Source organism: Trichomycterus rosablanca, chromosome 23, assembly GCF_030014385.1.
Source record: "Trichomycterus rosablanca isolate fTriRos1 chromosome 23, fTriRos1.hap1, whole genome shotgun sequence".
Taxonomy (NCBI): Eukaryota; Metazoa; Chordata; class Actinopteri; order Siluriformes; family Trichomycteridae; genus Trichomycterus; species Trichomycterus rosablanca.
Window position 1 is genome coordinate 17,790,503 of NC_086010.1, and position 18,252 is coordinate 17,808,754.

At 40.4% G+C, this 18,252-nt stretch overlaps 2 protein-coding genes across 3 annotated transcripts; one reads left to right on the plus strand and one right to left on the minus strand.

Moving 5' to 3' along the window:
- sec22c (SEC22 homolog C, vesicle trafficking protein) lies at positions 1 to 3,091 on the minus strand. The gene is made up of 7 exons (XM_062986028.1): positions 2,971 to 3,091; positions 2,014 to 2,228; positions 1,566 to 1,729; positions 1,181 to 1,360; positions 967 to 1,085; positions 665 to 730; positions 1 to 528 (listed from the first exon to the last, which is right to left on the minus strand). Exons 2-7 carry the CDS (start codon positions 2,193 to 2,195, stop codon positions 328 to 330), a joined length of 912 nt encoding a protein of 303 aa, XP_062842098.1. The 5' UTR covers positions 2,196 to 2,228; positions 2,971 to 3,091; the 3' UTR covers positions 1 to 327.
- A 598-nt stretch (positions 3,092 to 3,689) lies between these two features.
- On the plus strand, positions 3,690 to 17,504 carry nktr (natural killer cell triggering receptor). Of its 2 annotated transcripts, XM_062986025.1 has the most exons (17): positions 3,690 to 3,711; positions 5,558 to 5,644; positions 5,996 to 6,070; positions 6,316 to 6,423; positions 6,550 to 6,594; positions 7,772 to 7,859; positions 9,005 to 9,034; positions 9,335 to 9,480; positions 9,723 to 9,930; positions 10,450 to 10,608; positions 10,724 to 10,811; positions 11,131 to 11,273; positions 12,407 to 15,016; positions 15,126 to 15,203; positions 15,323 to 15,379; positions 15,658 to 15,756; positions 15,851 to 17,504. In XM_062986025.1, exons 2-17 carry the CDS (start codon positions 5,587 to 5,589, stop codon positions 15,912 to 15,914), a joined length of 4,056 nt encoding a protein of 1,351 aa, XP_062842095.1. In that variant the 5' UTR covers positions 3,690 to 3,711; positions 5,558 to 5,586; the 3' UTR covers positions 15,915 to 17,504. The 2 variants fall into 2 exon arrangements, with proteins under 2 accessions (XP_062842095.1, XP_062842097.1); XM_062986027.1 differs by lacking the exons at positions 3,690 to 3,711; positions 5,558 to 5,644; positions 5,996 to 6,070; positions 6,316 to 6,423 and adding an exon at positions 6,893 to 6,920 and having other exon boundaries at positions 6,564 to 6,594.
- Positions 17,505 to 18,252: the final 748 nt, after the last annotated feature.

Consider the following 18,252-nt stretch of genomic DNA (forward strand, 5'->3'; position numbering starts at 1 on the left):
TCCCTTAATTTGTCCCTTTAACCTTTATTACATTCAAAATCCTTTCTGAAAAAGCTTATTGATTTACAAAATAATGCATTTAAACAAAGAGCTTTTATCCTTTACCCACACATATCAGAGTCAAACTGTGGACGGATGTTGTTTAACACTCGAGAGTAAAATGTCAGGTGTATTTATACTGTTTGGGCCAGTCAGTCCTGGCAGGAAGTCTTTTGTTGAAAATCAATGTGTTAATAGCGTGAATAACTGTTGTGCTGTCGCCGTCCACTGCTCCTTACACCTGTGTGTATTAGCAGCAGCACCAGGGGATCCTGCATGTGTTTGTCCTCACACGCTGCAGTCCGAGCTCCTGTCCAGCAGCCTGCGGTTAAGACAGAGGACAGTGGAGACGACAGCCACGCTCATGTGGAAGGTCAGCTGCCAGACGTTCCTCAGGCCGAACAGGAAGCCGTTGCAAAGCACGATGATGGTGAGGAGTGTGAAGCACTTCAGCTTCTTCAGGGACGAGTGGAATAAATATAGGTGACACTGTAGGATGTGAGGCACAAACACGCCTTCTTTACAAGGTGAATCCCCAAAACCACTTGAATTACACACAACTTAAGGGTTTGCTTCTAAAACAGCTACAAACCTTTCCTTTGTTTTTAAATATGAGCTAACTTACCTGTAACACACAGCACACAAACGCCAGCAGAAACGCCACAACGTTCCACAGGCTATCATAATCATCCTGTCACAAACAAACACAGACGTTTATTAATAACCTCCTCATGACCACATAAAGAACTGGCTAGTAACTAAACGCCCAGCCAGAAGATGTGACTGGTCACTGTCATCAAACCCATAAGTTCTTAAAACTGGTTTGGTTTTCTTTGCATTAAGCTCTAAACCGGGAAATGAGACTTTCATACCATGATGATTCATTTCACTCGTCTGTTATGTACGTAATCTAAAGCAGTATGTTACCTGGAAGGTGTATTCGATGAGGTGGACTCCCCGGATCAGATTAAGAGCAGCACACATGATGTTGAGTACAAGTGAGAGGATTCCAGGCGCTGAGACCGGCTCCATTCTCTGATTCTGACCTAGAGTGAAGTTTAATCATTTGAGCGGGTCAGTGTGATATAAACACAAAACACTGTAGTTTCTTGTTTGTTTGAATTAGAACAGTGGAATAAACCTGGCGCGGCTGTCTGATCGACGTGGCCGTTTGCGGCTCCGTTACTGAGCTGGATATCATCCATAGTGAGGACAGGAGGGGGACTGAGCTTCAGCTCCTCCTGCACCTCGGACAGAGTGACTCCGAGCGAGGGACCTCCACTCTGGTTATAATGCTGCTGCAGCTTCTGGATCACACCATCTGCAAAGAAGAATCAATCCCACACACAGAGATTACATTCTGCAGATCATATACGGACAGTGGGAGCCTAGTGAGTGGAGCTTTGGGGTGTCAGTTGAAAGGCTGAGAGTTCGAATCCCAGCCACTGTCATGCAGCCACTGTTGGGTCCTTAAACAAGGCCCTTATGGAAGGAAGAAATAAGGAGGGATCCTCCCAGGCACTAACCGAATCCCAGGAACGGGTACGGCCGGGCCGCCTGAGCGACCGCGAAGCTATCGAAGCCGGCCGTGAACTCCCAGCGAAGATCCTCCAGGAAGCAGAAAGCCACGGCGGCAGGCAGGCTGGACACGCACACGCTCAGGTAAGCCACGCCCTCAGACGCGAGGAAGCTGCAACACATGAGGACAAGATTGTAAATCATCAGCTTTTATTCACTTCTACACACAAACATATTTCATTCAATCGAATTCATTTCTACGGTATCGCGTTTGTATTTTTAAAGAATGTTAGAATCCCAGGAAACTTGGAAAAAAACCGTTTGACCTTTGTGCTCTTTCATTTCTAAATCATGTATTAGCTTCTCAGGACACCATCCCATCACAGAGCAACACACAGTCACTCATGTGGCTCCCGCTCACAGTGAGCGAGTGAACTGTGTACGCTGGTAACTCACTAGATATGGAGCTCGTGGCCCGTGATGATCCCTCTCTCGGGCAGCGAGCCCAGCGACTTCGATAGGGCTCGGATTTGCTGTTTCCTCTCCTGCAGCTCTCTGCTGTGGTGAAAATCTGTGGAGGCGGACAAAGGGAGTCCATCCCTGATCCGCACCGCCAACACGAACACAATCAGTGACATGCTCCAACACACACTCCTACACGAACACACATCCTGGAAAACACACAGAGAAATAACAACATGAGCCAAGTTAGCCAAGGATGGAGTAACTCTAGAATATGATATTAACATCAAGCATGAGTTATTACACATATTCAAGAACTTGGGCTAACCAAGAGTTTTAATTAAAAAAGGGAAATTACTGACACGAACATGTAGTGAATTGTAATTCTACACATAATAAAGTCCAACCCTTCTTTAGATACAGCAAATTGTGTGTGTGTTGAGCTTAAACTCTTCATGATGTTGGGCTAGTGCATTAGACTGCTGTGTGATCCAATTGCCAATGTTATTCAACCCTAACCCTTTCCTGATCAGGGATGCGGTAGATCAGGAGCCTATCCAGGGAATGCAACCTATGATGCAAGTCAACCAGGATGTAGCACCAGTTCTGCAACCTTTCAACACTAAATATCGCGATAATGCCTTGGAACCATCGAAAGTTCTAAAGTATCGCGATATTTTCCAGTAAGCAGCACAAATGCATGTGTAATACTGTACAAGAAGCATTTGCATTTTTAGTTCTTGACGATTTACAATTTATTAAATAATTAATTTTAGTTTGTATTAATACATGTAAACATTAAATATAAACACATGATATACTTGAGCTTTTACTGTTTTATCAGCTATCTTAAATAATTGCTTTAATATATAAAAAACTAAGACAGTTTTACTCATTCTAGGGTTTACCAGCACTAACAGCAGGTGCATGGATAAAGTGATTAGCACATACCTCATTGTTTGCTGATAATCTCGTTTTGGATAATCCTTTTATATAAACTGTACTTCAGTAAAGACCTAATTATTAATAAATCTGATCATTAGTTTTATTTTATTATTATAACTGTATGATTATTTCTGGTTGACAACCAGAAGGTTTTTTGTTTTCCTCTCTACGTTGTTCGAAACGTCAGAAAAACCTAAACACGGTTCAATCCAAATCTGAGGATTTGACCCAGTAGTGCACTAGATACGGTGCAAATGTTAATGCAGTAGTGCTTAACGTAGTGCTGATGTGTAAGGGAGCTAAAATGTATTTGGAACAACGTCCGCTATTGAAGGAAGTAAGAAAAGTCTTTGTATGAAGAGAAAAGCCTTAATAAATGTGATTGATTAAATTCACCCGTCTGATCAAGTGCTTGTATTATGAAATTTATTATTTTTTAAATATTTAAGTGCTCGTAAATGTGTGCGAGCTACATTGATCAAAATTAATCGAAGCCTTTCTGTAGTTTCGATTGCCTGTTTGTGCAGAAATGGTAGGTTGGGTCTCAAATCTGACACTACACTACTACCAGTGCCCTAAACTAGTGCACTTTGCCTCACAATGTGGTTACTTTTAGGCACACTATTTAGTGTACGTAATGCGGTTTAGGACACCGCCCTAGTCTCTGCCTTCTAATGGAAACAGCGCCCTCTGTGGTAGCATTAGGTTCAACACTGATCCTGTTTGTGTCGTGTACAGATTAGCCAGGTAAGGGCGTCACAAGTATACATTGTTAAATTGCAAATATTGGCTTTAATGAGAAATGCTTGAGGTTGTTTGTAGCTAATATTATAGAACGCCATTTCTGTTATGAAGGTTGTGGGTTTAAAACACGTCCACACTTAACTGCATTGCTTCGGTAGCTTGGCTGTTAGCTTTAGCTTTAGCTTATCTGGACAAAACTTTGGGTGCATTCCACATTGCACACTACTCCACTATATAGTGTGTTAGAATAGTGCGCGAACTGTGCTTTCTGTTCTCAGTGGAATACTATGTAGAATGATAGTATGAGCTTTGTGTTTTAGTGCTAAAACGCTGTAGTATATTATGTAGTTGTAGCCTAGTGGTTAAGGTACTGGATTAGTAATCAGAAGGTCGTTGGTTCAAGCCCCACCACTGCCAGGTTGGTGCTGTTGGTCCCTTAAGCAGGGCCCTTAACCCTCAATTCCTTAAGACTGTAAACTGTCTCAGTATTGTATCTCTTTGGATAAAGGTGTCTACTAAATGCTGAAAATGTGAATGTATATTCGATGTTAAAACAGTAGAAATTTATAAATTAAATTTGTATCTACAATGTAGTATAAGAATCAAAATATTTGATTTGGCTTCAGTCAACCTTGTATTATCCAGCTACAGAAGCCTAACAGAGTTTGCAGACTTAACTATCAGCTGGTGAGCTCGTTTAATTATGTGATTATTCTTGTGGGCTTTAGCACATATTTATGTTCATATTAGACATATCATGGCTCAAGATTGTCCCCTTAGAAACAATAATCCTGCCAGTTGCTTTAAAATGTCACATATTAAAGTGTTTACTGTCACAACACTTTTACATAGTTTCTATTATTTTGTCCACCCCTCTACCTACATGGGAGTGTTTTTCTTGCTTGTGTGCTTGGCATTTTTCCTCTTTTCCTCTCAGTAAGCGAGCAGACCTATTACAAGCCCCTGATGCCAAATTGTTCAAAGTTCCACAGAGCAAAATTTGTCCTGGCTTGACATTCAGGATCTGTATTACTGTTGGTCAAAATCCTTTTTAATCAGAATGAACCAAATTGTATTGGGCAGATCTGAAAATCACAGACTTATTCAATCCAGTGCTTTGTTAAAATGACAGAGATTCACACAAGCACATCATTTCTAATCTCAGATAATGCATTTGACTTAATTACCGAAGCATCAGATCAGTATTGGTTGACAACTTGGTATTGGGATCAATATCCAACTGTAGAATAAAAGAAAAACAGAGAACAAAATGCAAAATTAAACATGTAGGTACACAATTAAAAGAGGAAATAATAGTTTGGAGAGGTGCAGTAACCAGTTTTACGGCCTGCCAATACTTTTCCGTGAAGCCCATGCTGATTTGCCTACTATGACATTTCCTCCTGACATTTGGCATTTACCCAGACAGACTGCATGTCCTGTTTGCTGAAGCAGCTGGTGAGAATCAGAGATCCTGTTTGCACTAAAACTCAGCATGAAAATCAGATGAGCTGACATGAGGCAAACACGTCATTTTAGCTCTGATGAGAACTGTAGCTTGGTCTGAACCACACACCCAGGGGACTGCTCGCATGCTTCATTTCACTTACTGTCAGGTGTGTATAAGATTCTGGTAGCACTCAGATTTGTGTGGTGCCAGACGTGCATCACTGATTTATCTAAATCTGATCTGTTTGTGTCATTTTTTGCACTCGCACGTTTCACTCGAGATGGCTTTACAGATGCCATATAAGGGGAAATTTCACTAATCTCATGATCTCAGTTTCTTCTTTCCATTGCTTCAGCAGCACAGTGTTTAACTTGGTTTAACTTTGTTGTGTTTTTACAGTAGCCTGCAAGCAGCCTGTACTGTCCAGTATGGGGGTGAAAGATCGCCCCCAGTGCTACTTTGATGTGGAAATCAACAGAGAGCCAGGTAAACACATTTTAAGCTACTGTTCTATATAAAGAATATATATAAACACTGGTTGTTAGTTATTAGTGTGGTGGATCCTCCTAAGAGAGAGCAAGTGCTGTCCAATATCTAGATACATATTTTAGGTACAGAATATTACCAAAAGTATGTGCACATGTCTTTTAAATACTGAGATTAGGTGTTTCAGCCACACCCAACAGAATAGGTTTAGGAAACCTTTGCAACTGGTGTGATTTGAGGTTTGATGGAGCATGGATTAGTTTTATGATGTTAGACGTGGCAATTTTGTCTTTAAATGCCTTGGAAGATCTATAAACATCTATAAACTAAACCTGTATTTTTCTCTTTTAGTTGGACGCATTGTCTTCCAGCTGTTCTCAGATGTTTGTCCCAAGACAAGCAAAAATTTCCTCTGTCTGTGTACTGGTAAGTATGTGATTGTCAGACTACCTAAGTCTGTGTTATTGCCCAGTCCTGTGCATGTGCTTTGCAAATTATTTTTTACGACCTGAGTGAGGATTTGTTTACAGAACAGATAATTAAGAGAACTGGAGTAAAGTTAAAATTATGTAGATTTTTGTATATATAAAGACGTTCCTTTAATTTAGGTTGATTAGCATGAATTAAAATCAAATCTACTTTCAGCTCAGGAAGTTGGTATGTGTTTGCAGGTGAGAAAGGTACTGGTAAAACTACAGGGAAAAAATTATGCTACAAAGGGTCTGTATTTCATCGAGTTGTTAAGAACTTCATGATACAAGGTGGAGATTTCACTGAAGGTACGTTTATATATTTATTCTTCTGTTTTAACATGTATACCTCATTCCTAGTGGATCTTCTTTAGGACCTTACAGATGCTTTCTGCTGCATGTATACTGCTGTAACTAAATTATTTGTTTGTTCAGGCAATGGAAGAGGAGGGGAGTCCATATATGGTGGCTACTTCGAAGGTAAACAGATATAAAGCTATAAAACACCTTTACATATCATAAGCATATATGTGTTTGGTATAAATCTGTTAATAAAAGGTTGCATGTGCAGTTCACAAATGGGTATTTAGTATTTTTCTTAAACACTTATAGTCTTCTTGTCCTTTCTGGCTTATATTTCTGTTTGTGTAAATGTCGGGTTCTCCCTGACTCAGCATGGAGCTTAGGGACATTTCTTTATTTAAAAAAAAAACTAAAAAAAAACAAAGAAACAAGAATCTACCTGCCTAAATGTTTCAACATATTTTTTTATTTGTAGAGATTGTGGTCTTTTGCAAAATGAGAAGGTAAGAGATGTGCACAGAGCAGTAACACAATCTAAACACTGTTCCTTCCCCTCTCTTCATTATATGAGCCAGGCGTTTAGAGGCTGCAGTGCACTTCTGTTTGATTTGTTGTTGATTTTTTTGTTCTTTTGTCCTTTCTAAGTTAAAATATGTATATAGGGTGTCCACATAGTTTCACCTCTCAGATCAGATCAGTTCAGTTATACAGCATTTATTACATAATGCATATTGTTGTTCACATTGTCTGTTTTTCATGATAGACATTATTGATTATAATAAGACACAGATTTTTAAATGTCAGCTTAGTGCAGTGGTTGTTAATCTGTGTTACATGTATGTAGAATGTATATGTATACTATAAAATTGTGTGAGACTTCTGTTGGGTGCTGTATCAGCCCAGAATTTATTGCTTAGGCTCATAAATATATAGCATAGTGTTTACACTGCCTCTGAACAATGCTTTATTTTATAGTCTGGCAGTTTTTGTCCTCCCGGCTATAGTGTAACCAGGTCTTAGATGTTGTGTTTAATATCAAAACATTGTGTTGTCGTTTCATATAAACCTTCAGTAACAGATGGAAGGCGTACAACAATTAGGCCAAATGAAAACACAATATTTTAGAAAATGTGTTAATATAATGTACTTCCGAATATAAAACGACTCTGTTCTACCTCGTGCATGCTCACAATCATACAGATATGCTTCTAAACTATCATGACACAATATCGGTTGGATAAAGTTTATTCGAATGCACAAAATAGTTTATTGATATCTTGTCTCAAAGCTCTCCTCTGTAAACGAGCCCGCCAGCACTCAGTCCGTGTTCTGTCTCTGTATCTGTATCCAACAGACGAGAACTTTTCTCTCAAACATGACAGAGCCTTCCTTCTGTCCATGGCCAACAGGGGCAAAGACACAAACGGCTCCCAGTTTTTCATGTGAGTATTTGAGTCAGATAAGAAGAGAGCGTTTGTGTGTGAGGTTCAATATAAATGTGATCATTCATATAAATGTGCATCCAAATGTGTCTGTGAACCATTTAATGTGACTGACTGGTCGATATTAAATGGCACATCGTTAAATGTTTCTATTATTTATACAAAATACCTTTGTAGTAGTATATAGGCCTGTAATATTAGACACTGATCATGTTTACATGTACAGTGATCGGAGTTTACATGCACTTCAGTAATCTGATAGTGGGAAAATCAGTCAGTGATTAGATTTACTGTAGTAGTACAGTACCTGATATTCAAGGTCAGGGGCTTAACAGACACATTTGGGCTTGTCTGATGAGTGGAAGGACGAATTAGGATTTACCTCGTCAGCATCCATCCCTGTATCATTTAGAAAAGCTCGATAGCCTATAGAGGCTGTTTACAGTTTGTAATGGATTCATTTCTCATTATTACATTACTGTAAGTTGCACATGACAGATGTTTTGTCCCTCTGTGTACGTTTTCTGGTCCCACATTAATCTCGGAGACACTGCATACAGTATTAATGTGTGACGCAGGTGCCCTCAGCACGCTTATCTCTCTTCTTTTTCCCTTCTCAGTTTACGTTCACAAATGTATTACAAAAAAACTTGGATCCTTTTTGCTTACAAATGTATTACAATTTTTCTCTTGCCATTTTTGTGTAAAATTTGCAGAAACTCTTAACATCCTGCTCTGCCAAGGTAATGTGTCTCTCTCCAAGGCTGTGCTTCTCTCTCCTGACTGTATTTGTCATTGTTAGCTTGTATTTGCAACTTGTTACCTGTTTTTAACTACAAATGATACTGATATGTGTTTAAGTTTGTAAACATGTCCTGTAAAATTATGAGCTGTTTAATTAAATCGGCACTGGTCAATCATAGACTTCACAATATCATATATTGTATGAAAGGAATTCTGCAATCCTGATATTTAAGCTGCAAATTAATCATGAATTACTTCTGTATTATTATACTGTACATTCAACACACTATACAAGACTTGTGTGTTAAGCTGAGTCTTAAATTGCTCTCCACTTTCTCTCTCTCTTTTTACATGTCGTCTGATTCGCTGTTGTCGTCTGAATAATCTTACTACTAAAACAGAACCACAAAGACAGCACCACATCTGGACGGGTGGGTTTACTTTATAGAAATCAGTCTTACATATGTTCTCTACTGTTATTTAGCCCCAGTGTTGACTTATCAAAGCAGTAAAAGTCATTCCATTGAGTTTGCTGTGTTCTGCGTTCGGTGAAGAACAGTGCCTTGAACTGTGCATTTATTAATAACAAGAAGTTTTGTGTATCTGTACTCTGTATTAGCAGATACCTCAGGTAGGATCAGGTAGCATATCTGAAAAAAACACGTTCTAATGTTCACAAAATAGCCAGTGAAACAGCTCTGTAATTGGTTTTACTTTTATTTGAACTACAGAGTTCACGTGGTATTCGGGCTGGTCATCTCCGGGTTTGAAGTGATCAAGAAAATCGAGGGCCTAAAGACGGACTCTGCCAGCAGACCTTACGCCGACGTCAGAGTGATCGACTGTGGGCAGCTGATTACAAAATCTGCCAACGATGGTAAACTTGACCTTTAAATATCCTGTTCTGGGTAGAATTCTCCTCTGTAGTGAGAGATCATGGTGATATAAAGCCAGGCAAACCGAATCCCACCCAGTAGGTAGGTCAGATCTGTCCCAGCTTATTAATAATGATTAGTGATGGACATGGGTGACGGCAGCGAGAAATCATGACGACAGTAATTGTTTCATATTTGTACTTTTTTATTAAATACATTTTATTGCTCTATTGCTGACCTTTAGTGCTGGAGGGCAAGAAGAGAAAAGCTTTCTACTCAGAAGACGACTCTCCGAGTTCAGAATCGTCCTCACTGGAGTCTGGAGAAGATCCTGATGATGAGTATTTGCACAAAAAGAAAAAGCTTTCGTCCAAAAGCAGGCGTGCAAAGAGAAGACGGAAAGAAGCCGGAAGGAGAGAGAGACGCCGCGAAAAAACAGCAAGTCAGGAGAGGTGAATAAAGTCCTGTTATATTTTGCTGAGTCAGTTACAGTCACTCAGTGACATTAGGGAAGCACTGCAACAAAGAGGGAAGGGTGAGGGTTTTTATTACTACATCATTTTTAGGGCGGCATGGTAGGTAAGTGGGTAGCACTGTCGCCTTACAGCAAGAAGGTCCCGGGTTCGATCCCCAGGTGGGGCGGTCCGGGTCCTTTCTGTGTGGAGTTTGCATGTTCTCCCCGTGTCCACGCGCGTGGGTTTTTAAATTGTCATAACATTAAAAAGACTTTATTTTTTTAAATATATTTAAATATAATAAATTCAATCAGACTATCAAACGTTTACAAAGGATTCTGTAAATGAAAGTGTCTTTTGCATTTTTTGTTAATTCAATAAAACATGAAATATCTGGTTTGTCTAATACATGTAAAATCTCTCTTTAAATAAATTATAACGTCCTCGCTCGTGCCGCACTACCTGATTTGCTTTTTCATCACTTCCATTCATATCGGCGCTCTCACATATTTGCAGCCCTTCTAAACGAGAGATAGTAGAGGAAGAGGATGGGCAGAAAAAACAGAACGTAAAGAGGGAGAAGCCTAAGGTCCGACCGGAGGAGATCCCTCCTGTACCAGAAAACCGCTTCCTGCTCCGACGAGACGTTCCAGCGCAGGAAGAGACGACCGTCATGTAATTAATTATCTTTCATATAAAACTGATTTCTACTTGGATGCACGTTAATGATACCAGGCAGAGAGAACAAATGAAGCTTTTGAACATGACACTGTGTTTTTCTATATTTTAGTGCTGAACAGAAGCAGGATAGTGTCCCAAATGTTTCCAAACCAGTGGTCACAAAGTCCGGTCGGAAGATCAAAGGCCGTGGCACCATGGTATGAACAGTTTAATGTCATTAAAAAACAGAAAACACATTTTTTTTGTGTGTAAAAATAAACAGTGGTTAACAAATCAAGGCTTTCATATTAATGTCTTTACAAACATTTAGTTCTTAATTTATCAGCCCATTTGAGTAAGATATGATTCCTTGTGCTGGTTATGTATATTATGTATATTATGTATATTTATTATTTCTCAGTCTGATGTAGCAAATCATTTGCTGTTGAGCGGAACCAAGGTAATCCAGAATTATCTCAGCTATGTGGTCAGAGTAAGAATATAAAACGTTAAAAACCGTATAAATTCTCACCGCAGAGGTACCACACTCCTCCTCGATCAAAGTCCCAGTCTGAGGAGGACAGAGGGAGCAGCGAGACTCCTCCACACTGGAAGGAAGAGATGCAGAGAACCAAGACCTACCAGCCTCCCAGTGTAGAGAAATGGAGCAAAGGGGAGAGGTAGGATTATTAATATGTTGTAGCGTATCACCATCATTGAATCAATCTCGGGGAAAATGATCACATGCTGTTTTACTTGAACAAAATGAATATTAAGTAATATTCAAACTTGACTGAAAACAATCTTAAAGCAGGACAGAAGCTTTCAAGAATCAATAATGAGGCTGAGGTTTAACATATAAGCAAAATACTATGAATGACACACAAAGCAAACAACTGATCATAATACTATACCATATAATAATCTATGCAACACATAGCACAAGGCATGCTTCCTAATAATGGAAATTAATGTTTTTATAGTTGTTCTCAATGCGATGGTCCAGATGGGTAAAGTGTTAGAAGTCTGGCTTTTAACAACAGTTAGTTTGTGAATACATTGTAATAAAACTCGTACAATTCATTTTAGCTCAGTGTTCTGGATAATCTGGCCTAATAAAATATTAAGTTACCTATAATTATAATCATTATTTAATGTGATAACAGACGATTCTGCGCAGTACACAACATGGCCAAAATTATGAACGTCAAGTCCATCAATTAACATAAAGAAAGCCTTATGCTTTAAAGTATTTTCTCCAGTTGTTAATGAATTAGTTCATTTATTTTTGGGTGGTGTGACAGGTAACTTGACTCGGTACTGGAATTCCCATGCAGATTTAACATGGCTAAATTTCTGGTACTGTTTCAAATGCCTTTATATTCCTAAAGCATAAAATCTGTGTAACTGTGATGTCTTCAAATGTATTCAGTCGATTTGGGACAGAGCATCTCTGTTCAGAAACAGTCTTTAGGTTACATTTATCATAAGCTGACAGTAACAGAATACTTAATTTGACACTGTCAAGCTTTATAACATTACTTTTATCGAAGCAGGGCTGACAACCTGACTGGTAAGATGCTATAATGCTCCTATGACAGTGGTCCTTCAAAAGTCAATTAGTATGATCTATTCTGCTACCATTGATCTATAGAGATTGCATGGTATGCAGCTTTTGTGGCAATACAAGTACACCACTAATTAAAAAGAGTGTCTACATAGTTTTGGCAACGTAGTTTAAGTTGTTTTTTTTCTTTGTATTGAACTATAGGCACTAATAACTAAAGCACATTGTATGACTGCTTACTTACAGGTGGGATGATATAAGTGGCACCCCGTGGTCACGGTCCAGGTCATGGTCCAGGTCTCGGGAGCGCTCTTCAGACCGGACGTCTGATCACTCGGTTCAGCATCAAAAACACAAAAGAGAAAAGAAAAAAGCCAAACACAAGAGAAAGTCCAAGAAACCAAAGCATTCAAAAAAGCATAAAAAGAACAAACTCGGAGTTGTATCGTTTTCAAAAGGAGAGACGTCTGCTTCGTCTGGTAGAGACTCAAAAGCCTCGAACCGTCTTGAAAGAAAGTCCTATTCACGCTCTCGCTCCCCTTCTACCTCACGCCACTCTCACAGGTCGAACAGGAGACGGTCCTCGTCCAATTCGTCCAGAGAGTCGCGATCCTACTCCAGATCGAGAGGCAGATCCTATTCCCGAAGTCTTTCACGATCTGAGAGCGGTTCATTCTCAAGATCGAAGTCGGGGAGTCTTTCCGGGCGATCCGTCAGCAGATCACGTTCTTACTCTAGGTCTAGCTATAGTTCCAGGTCCAGGAGCAGATCTAGGACTAGATCTAGGTATAGGTCAGGATCACCATACAGTAAAAGGCATACGTCAAGATCTTCTAGAAGAGCAAAGCTCACAGATGAAACTAAAAGAAAAGCTGGGAATTTATTACCCACTGCTGCACAAGCTGTGGAACCCAAAAGCTCCAAGGGTGAATCTTCGGCGACCGTCACTGTTTTGCCGTTAAGCGACAGCCCGCCTCCCTCTCGATGGAAACCGGGACAGAAACCTTGGAAACCATCTTACGTGCGCATCCAAGAAACAAAGTTAAAGACCTCTCCAGCTCTGGTCAGCAGAATCGCTGTGGAAAGAAAAGCTCCACCCAGCGTTCAGTCTCACAAGGGATCCGACAGTGCTGACCAGTACGACAAGCAACCCGACTCTCATATGAGAGGAGATTTATCCAGGAGTCCATCCTCTAGTCGTTCCAGAAGCAGGAGTCGCTCTAGTTATCAGTCCGTGTCGCCTGGTCGCTACAGCAGGTCTGCTTCATCTTCATCCTCAGACTCGTATTATTCATACTGCAAAAAGTCCTCAAAAAAGGAGAGACAACATGAGAGTCCTCGTAAGACGGGGCAAAAAAGGACCAAGGATGTAATACACAGCCAGGCCAAACAGGATACATCTCCGTCACATTCTGGTGATGAAAGGGATACTGCAAGCGGTCTTATCAACAGACAAAATGGTTCCAAGGTACAGGAAAAGGTGCTCGATTCTGTACCACATGACTTAGAGTCTACAATGAAAAATCTTAATCCAAACAAAGCAAATTCTAAAGGAGAATCGGGATCCGGTTGGCAAAGTGACGGCGAACACCCAAGCAAGCCGTTGCCTGTGCCTGCTGATGCTCAGAATTCAGCTCCAATTCCTGTAAAGGTGGAAGGCGAACTCTCAGAAATGAAAAAGATGAAACTCTGGGCTCAGTGCTCGGACTCTGAAAGTGACCCCGAAATTCCAGAATCGAAGGCCGGCGAAGTTAAACACGTGTCGGACAAGGAGGAAGGGGAGGCGAGTTCAGAACCGGAAAACGAAGAGCCTAACCAAACTGGGCTTTCTAATCGACCGGGGCGAGAATTAAACCACGACAAGGAAAATTCTGATCGTTTTACAAAGGTTAAAAAGCACAAGAGTAAAAAGTCAAAGCGGAAGCACAAGAGAAGAAATTCCGACAGGTCTGGCTCGCACAGATCGAAGAACAAAACAAAAAGATCCAAGAAGAAACACCAGAAGCCGAAGGAGACGTTTCACTGGCAGCCTCCGTTGGAGTTTGGTGAGGAAGGGGAGGAAGATGATTCGCTTGTGCAGCGAGGTGAAGTCAAAGATGGACAAACAAAACTAGTAAAAGCGAATATATTAAAAGAAATAAGCTCTACTACTGAGGCTTCTAGGAGTGGAAATGAGTCTGAAAATGTGGCGAAACACCAACTAAAGCTAAATATCAAAGAGGAAAAAAAACCAGCACGAAACAGACAGGGAGGGATGATAGCATTTAGTCAGTCAAGTCCTAGCCAAGACCATATGGACGATATGGAAATCTGTACCCCAGAACACAACACCGAGACCACCGCGGAACCACTGGTGTTGGAGCTGCACACAATAAAAAAGGATCCAGCTCTACCTCAGTCCTCAGATACAAGTCTGTCTGTTTTTACTCCTGCCAGTGAATTAGAAGCTGCTACCACGGTCATCTCTGATGATACCAAATGGAAGCCTTTAAAGGGTATGACCGTAGTACAGTCAGTCACAGCAACAGCCGTAGCCCTGAACGTAAACAGAACCCAGGAGCAAGCAGTGGCCAGAACTCAGGGCCTCAAGATAGAGATCAAGAGCATAAACCGGGTCCGGCCGGGATCCCTGTTCGATGAGGTGCGCAAGACGGCTCGGTTAAACCAGCGGCCCAGAAATCAGGACAGTTCCAGTGACGAGGGCTCTCCCACTCCAACAGGAGAGCAGTCGGGATCCCGGGAGCATTCCCGGAGCAAGTCCCGCTCTGCGTCCAGTCCCAGGTCCAGGCACAGAGACGTGTCTCGCTCATACACTCACTCGAGGAGCAGGTCCAGGAGCTCCAGCTATTCGTCCAGGTAGGAACGACGTTTTATTCTTCATATTTTTGTCATTTGAAGATTGTAACAGCCTTTCCGGGGTACACTATTATTGGGTTTCTTTAATTTCTACGTCTGCATGTGACAGGAGATACAGCAGAAGCAGAAGGAGATACAGTAGAAACCGGTCCCGGTCCCAGGGTAGCAGCAGTCACGGCTACCGCAGGTATGTGTGGAAGCTGCTGTTGTGAAGACTACTGTTATTTTACTAAAAATGAAAAGCAGTCATAATTTGTATCACTTTTAATTTTGCATGTTTGTTGATTTGTATTTTTAACCCTACAGTTCTGCATACAGTAGAAGTCGTTCTAAGAGCTGGACCAGAAGACGCCACAAGTCAAGGTTAGTGCAGGTTGTGGTCAGTACAGTGTGTGTTTCAGCCCAAGCCTGATTGATTTCACTGTTTTATTAAGGGTATACCACTGGTTAACTTTGTACTAAAGTTGTGATCATTTGAAATGGTCAGTGTGTACAGTAGTATTTAAATGACTGGTCAGTGTAAATGTGTAAATAGATTCCCCCCTTGTAAACAGATCATTTATGGAGGTATAATTCAGGATGGTGTGTGTGTGAGGAATGTCCGGATTCTGATGGGCTTATGCACTTTTATTTTAATTTAGATCAGACAGCTACGACAGTTATTCAAGCCGCAGTCGAAGTCGCAGTGGTGGCAGGAGAGGACGACACAGACGAAGTCAAAGCTCTGACCGCAGGTCCCGGTAAGCAGGTTCCACTAAACTGATCTTGATTTTTCGGTCATTGTAATTTTTGTTGTATCAAAAAACTGTAAATGAATTAATTTATTTATTACAGATCGTATCACTCCTATAGTCGCAGTCCGTCGAGGCGGGGCAGCCGTAGCAGTCGTTACAGCTGAGATGGGTTTTCATGAGGGTTTTTTACTTGGTCAGTTGGTATGAAAGCAAAACCAGAATCTTTTTCAACTCCATTTGTTTTTTATAAAAATAGTTTCTATATGAAACAGGTAATAAGAGCCAGTTTAACTTGTAAATACTTTGCTGTGTGAATGTACCATGCTCTCGGTTTCTATGTTACAGTTATGATTTTTTTAATAAGATGTGTATCTTTTGAGCGGACGTAGGATGTATATGAATGTACTACAGTATTTTAGGCCACCGTGTTTTCATATCATGTCTCATTTGTATGTGAAGTGATGGGAGTTTAGATGCTCTCCAGTCAGGAGATTAAAGCCTGGTTTACGCTTCATTGATGGGGCTACTGAGTGCCATCCGAAAAGCTGATAAACCCTAAATTCCAGTGGCTGCTGCTTCTACCTGTGCAGGACTGCATCTCCTAAAGATTTTCCTCTAATCGCTATGCTAAAGTACAATGTGAAGAAAACTTAGTGTCCTAAAATATTAATGACATTTTACTGAGTATCTGCTTCATTTATGCTCATCTCATCACTGCTAAGGGGGGTTTTGAGAATTGGATAAAATGGTGAGCATAAGCCCTCGTACCCCAGATCGTCAGGATCCTGTGTGTTTACATTTTTGGTTCATTGACATGACCTGTGTTCGAAGTATATCATGTGACTTCCCACTGCTAGGAATGCTGATTGGCTGGTATCATGTGAGAATTAAAAAGAAAAACAATTACTGTAATAGGACGGCACAGCAGCTGGACGATATGGGTCGAACCTTGCCGTTTGTGATGTGGTTACTGTAACGCAGTTTGGCTGCCCCAGCGCTGCATACCTGTATGCATATCTTTATTGGACAATCACCGAGGAGGTGGACGGAATTTTTGCTTGCTTCTCTTTGGGAAAGTCCAGCCAAGCATCAATAGGTTTTGAAAGTATAAACCAGGCTTAAGGATACAATAGACTTTTGGTTCTGAATGACAGGGTTATATTTAAGTATTTTGAATTCGGTGGTCTTTTGTTATCATGATGCCAGTTTTCTGATCTATCTTACATTAGAGTGGACGTATAGATTCGTCAGGCAGTGAGTGAGAAACTATCCATATATTTTTTTAAACTAAGTTCTGAACTAACAATGATTACTTTGGGATTTGCTGATAAAGTTTCTCATTATAACTGCCAATTTTTTATCACTGTTTAATACTGTTACAATATTATATTAGAGACGATGTTATAGTACACTCGTATATTAAACGGAATTACTGTACATGTGGGATGCTTTTTCAAAGCTGACAAAACACAGAAGATAATTTGGAGATAATTATTATAACTGCTGAGTGAGAAGTGCAGAATCTACTTGAGCTCAGAAGCACAAACTTTGCCCACAAATGCTGCCAGTATGAAGTGTAAACTGGTATTACGAAACATCTACTTGAAGTGTTGAATATCACAGTAAATTATGTAACAGTTATCAGCACATCCCTACTACAAATATTTACTTTTGGTTTGGTTTATCCAGAGTATGATTGATTATGTTTGTTGAGACAAAAAAATAATAATAATAAACACCAGTTTACTTCTGCATTTGGTTTTCATTGTTGAATTTTTGTGAATGATTTTTAATCAGCAGCAGTTCAGCTGGCTCACACTTCACGACAGACAAGACACTTTGTTTTTATACCTGTATGAGCCACATCCACATTAGATGCTGTTGCTGCTGGACACTGACATGGGTTTGACCGCACTCCCTTTCTGTTTCTTTGTGGAATTTGATTTTGAATTGATAGAATTTCCAGCAATCTACATTTAACCACCTATAATGACATAAAATAAAAAAATTAAATTAAAATATGCTCAACTGTGGCCACTGCAACACTTCATAAATCAAGCCTTTATGGCAGAGTTGGTTCTTTGTATAACGGAGCTCCTTTAGAGTGACCATTGGGTTCCTTCTTACTTCCTTGATCGAGGTCCTTCTTGACCAGATGCCCAATTTCGCAAGTCGTGCAACTTTAGTCAGGTTGCACCAAGCTTTGTTCATTTCAAAATCATTTCGGCCACACTCAGACTTACCTACTGCAGGGATCCACAGACCGTCCCTTGGACTTCATGGCTTGGTTTTTGTTGTAAATTCAATGTATATTTTGGGATCTTACAGACCATATATACTCGATGGGCCTGGATACTAACATGACCTTAGTAGTGTGTGTGTGTACTGGTAGGAGTGAACAGGTGCAACAGTGTTGTTGGGATTTTAAAACACATTATCCAACATCCACATGATCCAAACAAAATATTAAGCCAACATGATCCTGTGATGAAAAAACTGGTA